Source organism: Diorhabda sublineata, chromosome 3, assembly GCF_026230105.1.
Source record: "Diorhabda sublineata isolate icDioSubl1.1 chromosome 3, icDioSubl1.1, whole genome shotgun sequence".
Taxonomy (NCBI): Eukaryota; Metazoa; Arthropoda; class Insecta; order Coleoptera; family Chrysomelidae; genus Diorhabda; species Diorhabda sublineata.
In genome coordinates, this window is record NC_079476.1 from 32,098,357 (window position 1) to 32,114,491 (window position 16,135).

Consider the following 16,135-nt stretch of genomic DNA (forward strand, 5'->3'; position numbering starts at 1 on the left):
AAAATAGAAAAATTAAATAAGAAAACTTACATAGTTTTGTTATTAATTAAAAAAATATCCACTGTTCTTACCATGGAAAAAATTGCGATGAAATACTTAGCAAATTGTCAAAATCATTCAAAATGGTTAATTATACCTTGTGAGAATGAGTTTTACAAACAATTCTTTCTATAATTCAGTTAAATAAATCCAATCGCTTTTTATATTCTTCGAAAATTTATTGATGCTGTCTTATCAATCAGAATAATTCTGGTTATAGCCCAAAACGAACTACTGTTCAAGGAATTCTTTTCCTATTCAAATTTAAATGACAGGTAATAATCGTGCAATTTTATACAGCTTAATTTTGAATTCTATGAATAATTATCAATCTGCTATGTTATTAACGCCTTCCGAAGCATCTAGCCAAAGTTAGTTATGTAAGTGCTCCGAATTTAATAAAGATATGACGATATTTAAATTTTTGATAGTCGAACACAGAACTCCATTCTAAAATATTTTTCCAGGACCATAAAAAATTGAACAAACTTGAAAAATAATAAAGAAAAAAAAATGGTATGGTTTGCGACTTAAGCCGGCAAAATGTAAGACCGAATCGGCATGTGGGTGAATTTTTCGCAAAAATAATTATAATTTTTTAAAAACACATTAAAAGTTAAAACTAGTTATTTTACTGACAGAACTAATTCAAAGTTGATAAAAATTGGAAGAAGTATAATTATTGTTGTAGACATAATAGTTAACGAACGAGAGCTTATTTGGAATTTTCTTAAACTTGCCGATTGCTTATTGTTTCGGTATTATTAATTTTTCATTTCAATAGTGCAATTATTGCCGTAGTTTTACAAAATAACATTCATCTTGTGGAAACTTAAACATATAGGCAAATTTTCATACATTCTATCAATTACAGATACACATAGAACTTCAACAATAATAAGTCTTTAGCTTTGATTTAGAATAGTATTTTTTTCTTCTCATATAAATTTCAGATTCCATCTACACCGAACGGTATATGGGTCTGAATACGCCAGAAGATAATGAAGTAGGATATAACAATACTAATTTGGCCAATGTAGTTGAAGCATTCAGAGGAAGAAATTACTTTATAATCCACGGTACAGGGGATGATAATGTTCATTATCAAAATTCGATGTTATTCATCAAAGCATTGGAACTGGCTGATATAGAATTCAGACAGCACGTAAGATCCTTTTTCTCTTTATTTGGAAATAGTGCTTTTGATAACAAATACGTTCGCCAAAATTCAAAGAATTCAACCTCTAATTTCAGAGATATTTATTGAGATTTATACTCCTATATATATGAAGATACGTGAAAATGCAAATTTAGATTGGAAACACATTTTAATTATGTAATTTAATTATTTCTAATAATTTTGCGACGATTTCACTTTATTTTAGTGAGCTTGGCTTTGTCTCATAAATATCGAATCCATTAACTAAAATAGTCACAGATTATCTTCGGAACAGTGGTCGGTATATAATTTCGACTTAGGAAATTACAAATACTTAGCTCTATCTTTACTCATGATGCCAAATTTATTTTTTCCGAAGGACTACTATGAATATTTTTTCTTTAAAATTCGGTAGAATTTACCTCTGAATGTGAAATTCCTAGAAACTTTGGTTGTGGTAACTGATCGTTTTATGAAAATGGCTTAATTAAAATAATCCGTATCATCAATTTTAAATTTTCGAAGTTCAGTAACACATCAATAACACATTCCCTGCCAATAGATGAAGCAGTTTGAAATTAATTACAAAAATATAATCTTCAATAAGATTTTCTTAAACATACGTTACCATATATTGAATAACTTCATCAGATTTATCTTATAGAACTTGCTAAATACTTTTGGGAGTTTTTGTCTATTTTAAGCAATATTTTCCCGAGATTTTCGTTTAAAACTTGTTCAATACAGTTTTTGATAATTATGGCATTCCTCAGCATCGACTTGGACCAAAGTGTTGAAGATTTCAATGTTTGTGATAACTCTCCTTAAGTAGCATTACTTAGTCCATGAAGTGACTGTAATCTATTTCATATTTTTGTCTTGATGTGTTTGATATTAAAAATTATTACAAACAATATCTGGAGATATATTTTCAAACTATGAATCTCCGTATTCCCTCATAACAATATAATAAATCTGAACTGTTTGGAAAGTTGGTTGAAGTAATAATTGTGCAGTGTTTTGGTAGTGTTGTAATGTTGAGTAGAAATTGCGCGATTATCGTTAACATAGAAAATATGCCTCATAAATTTGACATATAACAATAACATGGGTTATTCTAATAAGAGTTATAAATTATTTCTCATTATAATGGAAGCGATTAGAATATTTGGAACATTTCAGAGCAACGTATTTGCAAGATCGCTTAATGCTGATCAAGAGCTCGGCGGAATTAAAAATTCAAACGAATGCTGGGATATCTTAGAACGTATGCAAATGATACGGTAGATGACTTGGGTTATACTTCAGAAAGAAATAACCAGTCGAAGCAATGAACTTCATCCAAGAAACGTGCTAACCAAAAAACAATTTAATCTTTACCGAGGGAAAACTAAGGCGGGCCATTATTGTGCTGATTTGAAAATTGAAAAATTAGCCAGACTGCGTTATGATTTATTGTCTCGTCATATTCACCCTCTATCTACTTTCTATTCCCAAACTTTTTGGTGGAAATCGATTTCGGTCAAATTGAGTCTCCAGATTAAGTATGTAGAGTCGATAGGAGATTATATTGAAAAATGAAAGTAACTTTTTAATTGAGAAGAGAACCTTGCGTCAAACCGCTCTTGTAAATAATAGTAATGAAAATGCTTCTCTTCTGAAGATCAATAATTTTACAAAGTTGAATTTTATATCTCAAGCGATTTCAATTTTTAAAATAGTTTACTATACCTAAATGAGAATTGAATATTGATCAGTTGGTCTCAGTTTCTTTTTAATAATTTTCATAGGAGCGTATTAAAATATTAAGGCTAGAAACATTCCTAAGGTATGAAGGTAGTGCAGGAAATAACAATGTATTATGTCCAATTTTCATCGTTGAATTATATCTTTTATTCTAAAAATGCTAATTGTTGGGGATAATATTGAATTTATAAGACAAAGAAGCGTATGATTATTACCAGAGTGCATAGGATATTTACGAAAATTTCACATACTTCTTAACACGATTATATTAGCTTCATCTGTATGTGGGTTTGATTGTTTGTAAATCTCCTTAGGACTAAGAGCAGTGACTTATTACTGTTAGTATATTCGCTGGTCGTGAGCTCAAATACCGTTCACGCTTTTCACAAATTTTCACTACAAATTTTGTGTATTTATTGCGTTGATACCAGTAGTGGTCAAGAAATTACTTGAAATTTCTTTCGCTTTAGAATCTTAGCTAGTTGAGAGTTGCTACTTAAGTTTTGAGATAGACAAAAAAAAACAAATATTTTTTATAGTTGGATATGGCATTATTGTTTTTCAAAATATTCTCCATTGAGATCAATACACTCAGAAACCTCCAAAGCTTGTGATTTGAACACATTAACCGCTTCTTCAGGTGTAGAAAAATGGTAAACTCGCAATTTATTTTTGATTTGTGGGAATAAGAAATCATTGAATGCCAAACAAGAATTGTACGGCGGATGACCCATCAATTCGATGAATTCCCTGATTTTTTCTTCGAAGTACTTCGTGAGTGAGAAGCACTGCTATTGATTTTTTTCAGCATTTATAAGCACCAATCACACACGCCTTTTTTGAGCTGTCAAAAAACAAATCTTTTTGACAGTCAAATGTTCATACAATATTGAATGTGAGTTAAACTAATGCTCAAGTATGCCTCAATCTCACGTATATCACATGACTTGCAATATCAGTTTATGGACATGTTTTCTGACACAACATTTTAGATGACTTTCACGAAATTCATTTTGAAAATTGAATTCGGGGAACCAGCGAAATACGGTGACTCGACGTGGTGCTTCATCACCAAAAGTCGAAGCGAATTTATCAGAATACTGTTTGTTTAATCCTCTTCGGAAGTAATTGAAAATGATCGCACGAACATATTCGCGATTTAATTCCATTTTTTGACCAAGATGAATGTTTCAAGTATCAGTAAAAAACTCAAATAATTTTATCCTTATCTGTCCTGTACAATTATTTCATTCAGGTTAACTTATTCGAAAATTTTTATTTCCGAAAAATTGAGATCTAAGTGTAACTTTGTTTTAATGTTCTTTATTCAAGATAAACTCTTTGTTGTCAACAGGTTTTTTATGATCGTCAAAATTGTAACAAATCATGCATATGGTAATTATTTGGCATCTAAACTATCTCATTTGGATGAGCCAGATTAACTTGGTATAAAAATTGCCAATATTCTTTTCCCAGAAAAAGTATAGTGGAAAAAATCAAATTAGAGTAGATTCCAAGTAGTTCTTAAGATGTTAAAATCCAACTATATTAATGTAACTTTGAACATTGTTGAGCGATTTCAATTAGTCTTTTAATGGTAGAAAACGATCAGGACCTTTTTTGATATCAATAATATATAAATTTGTGGTAAAAATGGACAAATTAGTTCGTTAGAATATGCTATGGTTTACGTACGGGTCAGTGCAAAGCATTTTGTCAGATGATATGAAAATGAGTACAAAATTTGTTTGGAATCTCTTATGAGTGATAAACAAAAATAAAATCTTCTATAATTTCAATTGCGGAATCGGATGTCGTTGTTTCTGGAGTTGAATCTTTGCTTTCGACTTTGAGATGGATATTCAAAGTTGTCAATGTAAAATCAGTTACTCAACTCGCTCGGAAAAAGTTTTTCAAGGATTTTCAAGGAAGTAGGGGAGCATTTATAAGATGATGGACGAAATATGGAGATTAACGGTTTTTTTCTTATAAAATTCAGTCTTCAAATATATTCCCGCTTGTTCAGAACTGTCCCACTTTTCAAATTTAGCATCATGCCTCCTATTTCCCAAAAATGAAAAATGCGGTGAAGGGAAACATTGGTAGGGACTAATAGTTTACGACAGAGCTATTGCAAAATATGTTTTCCGGAAATATATTCAGTCCATAGATCTACCATAAGTTAAAGTTTACGTAGGAAGGTAGGAAAAAACACAAAACAAGCATTGTGAACTTGGGGATATAATGAAGGACACTAATTTTTCACTGAAATTATTAGAAACAAGTTTATAAATATAATGCCAATACTCATGCATACATGCAAATGATAAAAAGTAAGTTGTAAGCTGAAAGAGAAAATGATGCCTTCTGATAGATTTATCGTAGCCCATTTAGAGGGAAAACTGAAGGAAGGAAGTTAATTGGCCGTTTTTACTCCAATTTTTTGACACTAAGAAAACTTTAAGTGTTTGAGCCTCGAACGTGTGAGTGCTGGGTACTCATCAATAAAGTGGTGTGCCGTTTTTTCTTCCTCCGTGCATCAGCGGCATTGTGGATTGTCTGTAATGCATACAGCATGAAGACGGTATCTTAGAAGAACGTGTTCGGTTAAAAAACCAGTCACCCGTCGAATTTCACTCCTGTTTAATGGAGCAGTTGTTTGAAATGATAGACAGAAGGCCTATTTCATGCCAGTTGTTTGTGCTGCAAGCAGACTATTAATGAATGTAATAGCTACACCTTTGACTGCACCAAGAATGAGTTCTTGACTCATTAATGGTTTGATCTTATAATATCAACAATTGATCTCTGTCAATTGTTGATATTATATAGATTCCACAATACAAACTAATTCCTTAATGAAAGGTAAAAAAAATATTGCCGTAACAATAGTTCGAATGGAAAAGAATACAACTATAATATTTGTAGACGACATAGTGTATTATCTCGGAATCTATATCTACGAACATAGATCACAATGTAATTAAAAAATTTAAACTCCCATTTTCCTAGTAGTACCTTTATTTAAATTTGAAGTTTGAATAAATAATGGATATTATTTGTTATTTCAGAGTTATCCTGACGAAAACCATTCCTTAGAACATGTATCGAAACATTTGTACCATATGATGGATAAACATTGGGCAGTTTTATTCGGAATAGAATCTTCTGTTCACGATAGCTGGACAGAAAAAGAAAGGAAAAGAAACTGAATAAAATGATTATTTAAATGTATTTGTTGTTTTATTTCACGTCATATCACTAATAAATCAATCATTTCATTGTTTGAATTAGATGATTATCTCAAGTAACTCTAGTTTTACAAATATAACAAGAAACCTTGCAATGAAAAAGTCAATTCGTACTCAACTTTAATCTTCTAATTGCAGTAATCTTTATGGATTGTTGTTCGTTAATATAACACATTAATCATAGATAGAAGGTTGGTCGGTAATCTAGAATACGCGGTTTACTTTTTCTGTTAGTGTATCTCGTTTGTAGCCAAATATTTCAAAGCTTGTCAAAAATAACAAATGATTGGAAGAGCTAAGGAAGATTTTTGATAAATTGTTTTACCTCATCTCATCAGTCAACTCATCTGGTATGTCGTCATAATAAAAACGACTGAATATTTATGAATTATAAAACAAACAAACAAACATAGCAGTAGGTAAATTGGAACATTTGATGTTTTTTATGATACAGTTACAAGATTAACTTTCATAGAGGGCGCTTGTTGTACGGTTCGTTCGATACATCCAACAATGAATTTGTCTTCATTGAATGTATCAGTTTCCAAAATATATTCGTAAAAAATTTCAATACAATGTTGCCAGTAGTTGTGGCAAAATTATAGAAAATATGTATTTTTAACGTTTTTTTGAAACACCCTGCATTAATGATATTAATACAATTTATAAGTTGACATTGACATACATTTTTTCACTAGTTTGTTTGAAAAGTGCCTTTCAAAAAATAGTTTACGGCTCTTGTAAGTGTTTATAGTTGCGCAGAGGTAGAGGCATTTAGAGTGTTGGGATATGAATGGGAACTGTCTACTGCAAAGTTATATGGATTTTTTACAATTCTATATGCACGCGGCGCATATGAGACTAAGATATAGCACTTCTATGGAATAAAAAGTAGGGCGCGCCTTTTTTTTTCAAATACCATCAGTAGACATGACTTTACGGGGATTATAAGATTTATTCGATTTGACGACAGAAATCAACGAAACCAACGGTTACAAACCGATAAATTCGCTGTGATTTCCGAAGTGTGGTACAAGTTTATTGATAACAGTTAAATTGTTATAAACCAGGACCATATATTACTATTGACGAACAATTGTTTCCAACGAAAGCAAGGTGTAGATTCACTCAATACATGCCCTATAAATTGGACAAATTTGGTATAAAATTTTGGTTAGCATCTGATGTTCGGCTTTCCATATTTGGAAAAAGATGAAAGTATAGAACCCTCAGTTCCTCTTGGGGAGTTTGTCACTATGAAATTAGTAGAACCGTATGTAGGATGTGGAACAAATATAATCACGGAAAACTTTTTTACAAGCTTACCTTTAGCAACAAAACGTTTAACAAAAAAATACGATTGGGGTAAATAGAAAAGAGCTATCAAAACTGGCAAAACTGAAAAATGACGACATGGCACTTCTTTCAACCAAACTTTATCCCTCAAATAATTGTGTGTTGAAAGTTATATGAAGAAAGAAATTAAAAGACAGGAACTTCTATTCCAATTGGCAGAAGAAGTTTCTATCGAATACTACCAAAAGCTCTGCAAAGAAAATCAACCAATACCCATTACAAGTACAAGTAGAGGTTCTCGTGAATGGAAAACATGTGATATAAGGTATTGTAAGAATAATAAGACGAACAAAATCTGTCTAAAATGTGAAAAGTACGTATGCAAAAAATGTTTGTAAAACGACAAAGAATGAATTTTGATGACTGATGAATGACAAATAGAATTTTTATACTGGTAAGTTGGCTATTGGTTTGCATTCAATTATGAAAACTATACATTTTGAAAGACCGGTAATTTGACTGACGGCGGTAGGAATAGGTATACGTGAAGTGTCGGTAGAAATAGTGTTAATAGAGAATATTTTAAACAATAATATAGCTATCTCCAATTATGAATATTTATTTGTCTATCTCAAAACTTAATTAGCAGCCCTCGCTTAAAAAAAATAATTCGCGTCACAGACTTGTATAAACTGAAAATTTTGTTTTGAAATAAGGGATTAATCAAGAAGAATCTCTTCTATTGACGAAATATCTTCTATTATTTCTAAAGTATGAAAAATTGTGACTATTACAGAAGCGGTAAATTACAAGATTAATGTTCGTTGTCGTACTTGACCCTGTGTGTAGAGAGGAACTTCAAAGTAAAAAAAAAATAGAAACAATTAATCCTCATCCTCCGACAACACACCACTATGAGAAAAAAAGGATAAGAAACATTCGAAAATTCCGCACGGGGGCGCTGGAGCGGCGTCCCGGCGAACTCTGCTGCAGTATTCGGCCGCTTGTCGAACGCGATGCCTGGCGTCCCGACGCTACAGGCGCTATTCCAAAACTCTTAGTGCAAGTGTATCTTCATCTCAACTGTTATGCTTAGTGTTAGTTAGAGAAACTTTATGAAAAACGGTTATTAAGTATTTTTTGTCTATAGATGTTCCGTTTGTGACTGTCAGTCAGTATTTTGGACTTTATCGCTTTGGAAAAACCCTACTTGAATCTAATTAGAAAAGGTGAGATTTTTCTATGAAAATCAATCAGATTTTTGATTTTTGTAATTAATTTATATTCATCTAGGTACTAGTTAAAATAATAGCTGGTTTTCTGATTTATTATGAGATAGTTTCATTCAAAACTGTCAAAATTTGTGATTCTTCATATTCTTATAGAAGCACATTTTGGATGATATTGTGTGATATATAAAATCGAAATTTTTTGGGGTACTTTGAAGTAATTCATGTTACATGAGCTAAGTATGAGAAAATGATCAAATTTATATAAATTATAATATTAAAAATTAATATTAAAATATATAACTTCCACATGTATCCTTAATAATATGATGATCTACTGGGTATTTTTTAATAGATCATTTGTTAGAAGTGGGGAGTAACGAATTGTCGTCGCAGTTATAGTGTGCTGTCAGTTAAGTTCTACCTGGAAAAAAGATATATACGAGCCGTATTAAGAAGAAACTCAATTGGACCAAAATATTTTTTGAAAAATTTTAAAATCGTATTCAATTCCTTCTTGTACCTAAACAAAAATAAATTAAATAATTGAATCTATTTGAAAATTTAATATAGCTTCAAATTTGAATGACATAATTGTTTGCGAAATTCTACTTCGTTGATCCAGAACTGATTTTTGAAATAAACAGTCGAGGTCACCAAAGTATTTAGTGTACAAGTGTAGAAATGTTTCTACAAATGTCAAATTGTGTTGGAAATATGCCTAAACCAAAGATTATGAAATTCTTTCCTACACATTATTTTCGGAAAACTTTAACTAAATTACATGTTAATGCAAGTGCGATATATGTGATTTGAAGATTATAATAATAAAAAAATTTCAGGATAATGATAACGATAGTTTCTAGAGCAAATAAACATCTATTTTCTAAAAAGACTATTTCTAAAGACGATTTATTTTTGAAAAAAACTGTGTCTAAAGACAATTGACAATTTATTTTTGAGAAAGATAGTTTCTAGAGAAAATAAATATCTATTTTCTAAAAAAATTATTTCCAAAGAAAATTTATTTTTGAGAAAGACTGTCTAGAGAAAATTGACAATTTGTTTTTGAAAGATAGTTTTTAGAGCAAATCTAAGTTTATTTTTCAGAAAGACTATTTCGAAAGACAACGGACAATTTATTTTGTATTTATTTTCTAAAAAGATTATTTCTAAAGACAATTTATTTTTGAAAAAGACTGTGTCTAAGGAAAATTTGTTTTAGAGAAAGATAGCTTTTAGAGCAAATCTAATTTTATTTTCTGAAAAGACTATTTCTAAACACAATTGACAATTTACTTTTGAGAAAGATAGTTTCTAGAACAAATCTATCATCTAAAAAGATTATTTTTAAAGATATTTATTTTTGAGAAAGACTGTGTCTAAAGACAATTTATTTTTGAGAAAGATAGTTTTTAGAGCAAATCAAAGTTTATTTTTAAAAAGACTATTCCTAAAGACAATTTATTTTTGGATAAGACTGTGTCCAAAGACAATTGACAATTTATTTTTAAGATAGATACTTTCTAGAGCAGATCAAAATTTATTTTTTAAAAAGACTATTTATAGACTATTTCTGGAGACAAATGACATTCTACTGTATTATTAAAATGATGTAATCATCATTTCCAAGTTCTTAATTCTGTTGATAGGTCTGTACTGCAGCGCTTATGTGCCTCTGAGGACTACGAAAGCGATGTAGAATTTTTGAAGCAACTTGAGTGTACGATCCCTAACAAGCTCTATTATGCACGTTTTTAAAGAAATGTTTTGCTCTCCAGTAACATAAATAGATAAATATAAAAATAATAAGCTTGATAGTTTGTTTTATCCACTCTCTATTTTAGAATGAGAGCTAAGAGAATTAACTGTGGATTAAACGGATTACAACAAAAATGTATGCTTATTCTAGATGTTGCTTTAGAGGTTTACATGTTGGATTATATATGCGAGATTAACCACAATCTACATTTTAGTATCAGATATAGTCGGTTTGTTCTTAATTGTACTAAATAAGAGTGACGGAGGAAATTTGTGGTGCATCGTGTACGTATAGCGATTTGATTACAAATATGATAAAAATAATTTTCTAATTTTTTTTTGGCAAATAATATAACACACATTATGCGTTGGCTCTTTAGACTTCTTAGCTTACTCTCATTATTTGGACAGATATTTTAATTTTTTAATAAATCATACAGGTCACTTTAAAAATCGTATAAGTTCTAATGTATGTTTATGGAATTTATTATTCCTGGTACTTTAGCAATCATACATATTTCGATCCCTAAAAATATATGTAGAGAGAGTTTGAAGTATTGAGACTTGTTACTCGTTTGTTGCCGTATAGGCTTAACGCCTTCCAAAGGACAGAGTGAGTAAAAATCGTACGGTAAACGTTTGTATTGTTGAATAATGTTAAATTTCGTATTCCCAGATAACACAGAATATGGCATGTTTATATAGTTATAACATTTCCAATGTGCAGTCTAACGTAAGTATAGAATATACTTAACTTTTTGATGCATCTACGTTTATCTATAATATATCCATAGAGGTATACAGAATAAATGTTGCTCTAAGTATTTACTTGTTGTAATAACTCACTTATTTATCTTGAAACATAATAACTTGTTAAACATAAGATGGTTTTTAATTGTATACAAATATACATGATGTATATTTCTACAATATATACATTATTTTATGTTTATATATCTAAAAAAAAAATTAAGTTTTATAAATACACATTAAATGAAAATGTCAAATCTGATATTCTCATAACAAAGTTTAACATTTCTAATGGTGAACGTACTGAGAACATTCATCTTGGTCAAAAAATGGAATTAAATCATGAACATTTTTGTGTGATGATTTTCTGTGACTTTCGACATGGATTAAACCAACAACAATATGCCGATCAACTCCCTTCGACTTTTGGTGATGAAACACCTTCTCGAGCTACGGTGTTTTGCTGGTCATATGATATATCGTGAGATTGAGGCATAATTGGGCATAAGTTCCACTCGTATACATTCAATATAGCATGAATTTGGCTTTCAAAAATAATTGTTCGCTTTGTATAATTTAACAATCGCTCAAAAAACAGCTCGTTTCGAATGTGCAAATAAATATCGAAAAAGTTTAATAGCAGTGCTTCAAAACACGTCTATAAGGTCGTGATAGGCAACGAATCACGGATCTATGAATATAAACTCAAAACTAAACAACAATCGATTGTATAAGTCTTTAAAGACGAGCCAAATTTAATAAGTTGTTTGCGCACGAAGTACTTCGAAGCAAATGGTCACCATTTCTTGCCAGAAGTGTTAAAAAAAATCAGGAAATCCAATATCAGAAGACGAATCATCCTCCAACACGATAATGCAAGTTGTCACACTTAATTTCAAACAAAAACGTTTTTAAGCAGTCAAAATATGGAATTGGTGGATCATCCACCATAAAGTTCTTACTTGGCACCCAATAATTTCTTCTTATTCTCGCAGATCTAAAATAAGTTTTTATACATCTGAAGGAGCAGTTGACGCGTAAAAATCACATGTTTTAAAGGTACCTCAATCGAAATGGAAGAATGCTTCGACATTTGGTTCAAACGTGTGCAAAAGTTTAATGATTATACATTACACATACGAGGTGAATATATTTGGTACAAAAATATTAGGTACACTCAATAAGTCGTGTGACTGACACACAGATAGCGTTGCCATGATCAAATCCATATGACGTTCATGAAGTACCAACTTTCCGATTAGTCAGAAAAAAGTGGCAGCCATGGAAGTGAAGCTAATTTTGTTATTTTAAAAACAATGGATCCAAAACAATTTCGTGTGTTGATTTATCACTGTTTCATGATGAAAGAAATACCATAGAAGCTCAGCGATGGCTTCAACAGTGTTATCCGGACTCTGTTCCATTGAAAAGAACCATTTGTTATTGGTGTGCTGAACTTAAACGTGGTCGTACAAACAACGATGATGGTGAACGTTCTGGTCGACCAATTGAGGTGGTTACTCCAGAAAATACCAAAAAAGTGCAAAAATTGGTTATATTGAATCGTAAATTTGATTTACCCGAAATACGTGAGGCTGCAAAGATATCAACTTTTTTCAAAGTGGGTGCTGCCTTTACTCACAGTCGATCAAAAACAACAACTAGTTGATGATTCAGAGCAGTGTTTGGCCATGTTTATACGTAATAAATCAAATTTTTTGCGTCGATATGTGACAATGGAAGAAACATGGATCCAGCACTTCCCCCCGGAATAAAAACTGAGTGGACCGCAGCTGGTGAACCAGGTCCAAAGCATCCAAAGGTGCAACAGTCAGCTGAAAAACTTATGTCCTCAGTATTTTGGGATGCGCATGGAATATTTTTCATCGACTATCTCTAAAAGGGAGAGACAACGAATAGCGTATACTAAATAGAGTTGTTGGATCATTTGAAAGCAAAAATCACGGAAAAACGGCCTCATATGTCGAAGAAAAAGCCAATGTTTCACCAAGACAATGCACCTATTCACAAGTCGATAGCAACGATGGTTAAACTGAACGAATTACATTTCGAATTGCTTCCTTATCCACCGTATAATCCAGATCTGGCCTCTAGTGACTACTGGATATTCATTTTCAAAAAATGCTCGCCGATAAGAAATTCAGCTCAAATGAAGAAACAATGGCTTAAAATAGTGCCTATTTTGAGAATAAAGACAAATCCTTCTACAAGTACGGCATGGATAAGTTAGAAGCATTCTAATTATTGTATTCCTCTTGAAGTAGATAACATTGTTTAGTAAAATTGATTTTTGGCATAAAATGTGTTCTTATTAGGTAGTTATACGACTTATTGAGTGATGTTATATATGGAATATCACGGGAAAATGGCATGTGTTTACCTAAAATATATAATGTACGCAGTTTTTTTCCGCAATACAGAATTAGTGGAAGCAATTAAGTTTAAAATTCAACGTACATAACTTAAAATTTTCACCTGCAGCTTTTGAGTCAGCCAATATACGCGGGTTAATGTTGCATCACGATAATGCATCGTCACACAATGCACAACAGTCTGTTGTATTTTTACGTGTAAACGCCGCTTTACATAATGCAATACTACGTACAAGAAATTGCATGCAATTCTTTGTAAACAGTAAAAGTAAACAAGTTTCTAATCTCAAATTTTTACTAATATTTTGTACATAGGTCAACTATGACGATAGTCAGCAGATCTGTTATGCCAAAAGTAACTAGATTACAACTCGCATGCAATAAAAACGGCACAAAACCGATAATGTCAAGATCTTGCATGAATCAATCAGATGAACTTCATCTGTGCATGCTTTTGATCGAGAAATATTGCGTCTTGCATTGCATTGCATGTTGTCTTACATCATGTCAAGCGGTCTTAAACAATGACTTTGTTTATAATACGGTTGGTAAGTAGAGAATATTTTTATTACTGTTATGATGGAGAGTGAAATAGACTTCATTTGAGAGAAATTTATTTGGCTCAAATCAATTTCAGTATTTCAAGTGAGCTGCCATGGGGTTTTGTCTCATCCAAATCTAGTCTAAAAAGGCTGCAGAGCACGTTTTAGTCATTAAAATTTAATACAATGTACTCTCTTAATATTGGACTTTCAGTTTATAGTTTAAATAACGTGCGGTAATGTCACGATCGAAACACCTCTTAAATTTGAAGAAATGCTCTGCTGAAAATTTATTTTAATACCAGTGCACTGTTGTTTTGAGAAAACGTATTTTAATGAATTGAACAGGAAAATAAAACATGGAATGTGGTGCATCAATAGATAAAATAAAATAGAAATAGTTAACACTCTCTGAGATCGACAAATTAGAGCCATTACCACTGATACTGAATATTAGTAGCGCAGTAATTAGCACGTTTCTCTTCCAATACATATTACATATTGAATGCATTATAGCCAGATCTCTACCGCAATGTTTTGAGGACGTCTTCAAACATTATTTCAACATGTTTGTTTCAACTATTCCATTGGTGCTTAGACCCAAAGAAGCTCTGTAGTATTGAGTTTGCACTGATAACGAGGAATTTTCACATTATGTTTCATCAACAACGCATTTAAATACATAATTAGCTTTATGTGGATGGGCCAAATTCAGCGATTCAATTTTCGAATTGCTGACTACAATTATGTTGAAAAGGATCCGGGTTCTACTTGTTATGGTAACGTATGTCGCAATAGTTTTGGCATCAAATTTAGGAGTTTAAACATAGGTTGTAATAATACAATATCAAAATGGATCATTAAACAAAAATTTGTCTATTTTCTTGACAATCTTTAAGTCAGTGGCATTAGAATAACTTATAATTTCGAAATGAGAAAAATCATTAAAAAGTTGGTGGGACAGATCCCTAAGCCTGAGGCCAAGAATTTTTACTCGAAAGAGCAGAAGAGTTCTGTAAGAAAAATAGCGCGTGAATTCCATATTTCAAAGTACCGTATCGCGGGAATTAGAATGAAATGGTCAAAAATACCAAAAAAAGACGAAAATGTCCCAATTATACCTCGAACACACTCACCAATCTGGAAATAAAAAGAAACGAGAAAAAGCCAAATTCGCTGATAAAGTTCTGGTCTGGTGTGCGATTTGAACGAAGGATATACAGACCTTAGGTCCGTCGAATTAGGGAGGAAGCTGTAGATTCTGGAAGGTATCTCAACAACTGCCTTGCTAAATCAGTGGATTTTATACGTCAACGTTAACAAATCTTTCGTACCAAATGAAGATAACCGTCCTAATTTACCTCAGGTCCGTCCAATTGAAGATTTTTGGGAACTTTCATCTCGCAAAGTGTATGATGGAGGGTGGTTGAAAGCTAAAAATGAGTACATAATGCATCTAGGAAGAAAAGTACTGAATATCGTGTGAAGCAAACTTTTATCTAGAGCGAATATTTCTATAAACAAGTCGTTGCTATGATACCTGGAGCAAAAGAAAGTTCTTCCCGGGAGAGAATAGGACAAATTTGTTCCGCATATCAGGGAGGAAAAGCGAACTTTTCATCCTGGCGAGAGAAAAAAAAATAATTATGGCGTGAAATTTTTAGAAAAATACGTGAATTAGATGTTCGAATTGTCCAAGATCTAGTACATAAAATTACGCCTAGTTGCAATACGTTTAGTTAAAGTTATTAACATTATTGTTATATAATTGAGTTCCATTACAGATATTCATTATAAAAATATATGGTTAAATATTTGATGTCAAAACTATATCATTTTACACCAACATACAAATATTTCATCGAGATCCATTTCTTCGTGGTAATTCTCCGTGGTTTTCTATTCAAATATATAACGGACCTATATTAGTATAAAACTCCAATCTTTTCTAATCATTGCTTTGAGTCCA

General features: G+C 31.5%; 2 protein-coding genes across 5 annotated transcripts in view; both read left to right on the forward strand.

Annotated features, from left to right (window-relative positions):
* The window catches only part of LOC130441591 (venom dipeptidyl peptidase 4-like), a 37,120-nt gene extending 30,942 nt beyond the window's left edge, over positions 1 to 6,178 (forward strand). The window contains exons 14-15 of the mRNA XM_056775332.1: positions 993 to 1,204; positions 6,016 to 6,178. Of these exons, the coding sequence (XP_056631310.1) occupies positions 993 to 1,204; positions 6,016 to 6,156 (353 nt within the window). The 3' untranslated portion in view covers positions 6,157 to 6,178. The remainder of the gene's footprint in view (positions 1 to 992; positions 1,205 to 6,015) is intronic.
* A 2,304-nt stretch (positions 6,179 to 8,482) lies between these two features.
* Positions 8,483 to 16,135, forward strand: part of LOC130441890 (dipeptidyl aminopeptidase-like protein 6) — a 197,628-nt gene continuing 189,975 nt past the window's right edge. For all 4 annotated transcript variants that reach the window (XM_056775715.1, XM_056775717.1, XM_056775716.1 and 1 more), the window contains exon 1: positions 8,483 to 8,720. The gene's annotated coding sequence lies outside the window, so the exon portion shown is untranslated. The remainder of the gene's footprint in view (positions 8,721 to 16,135) is intronic.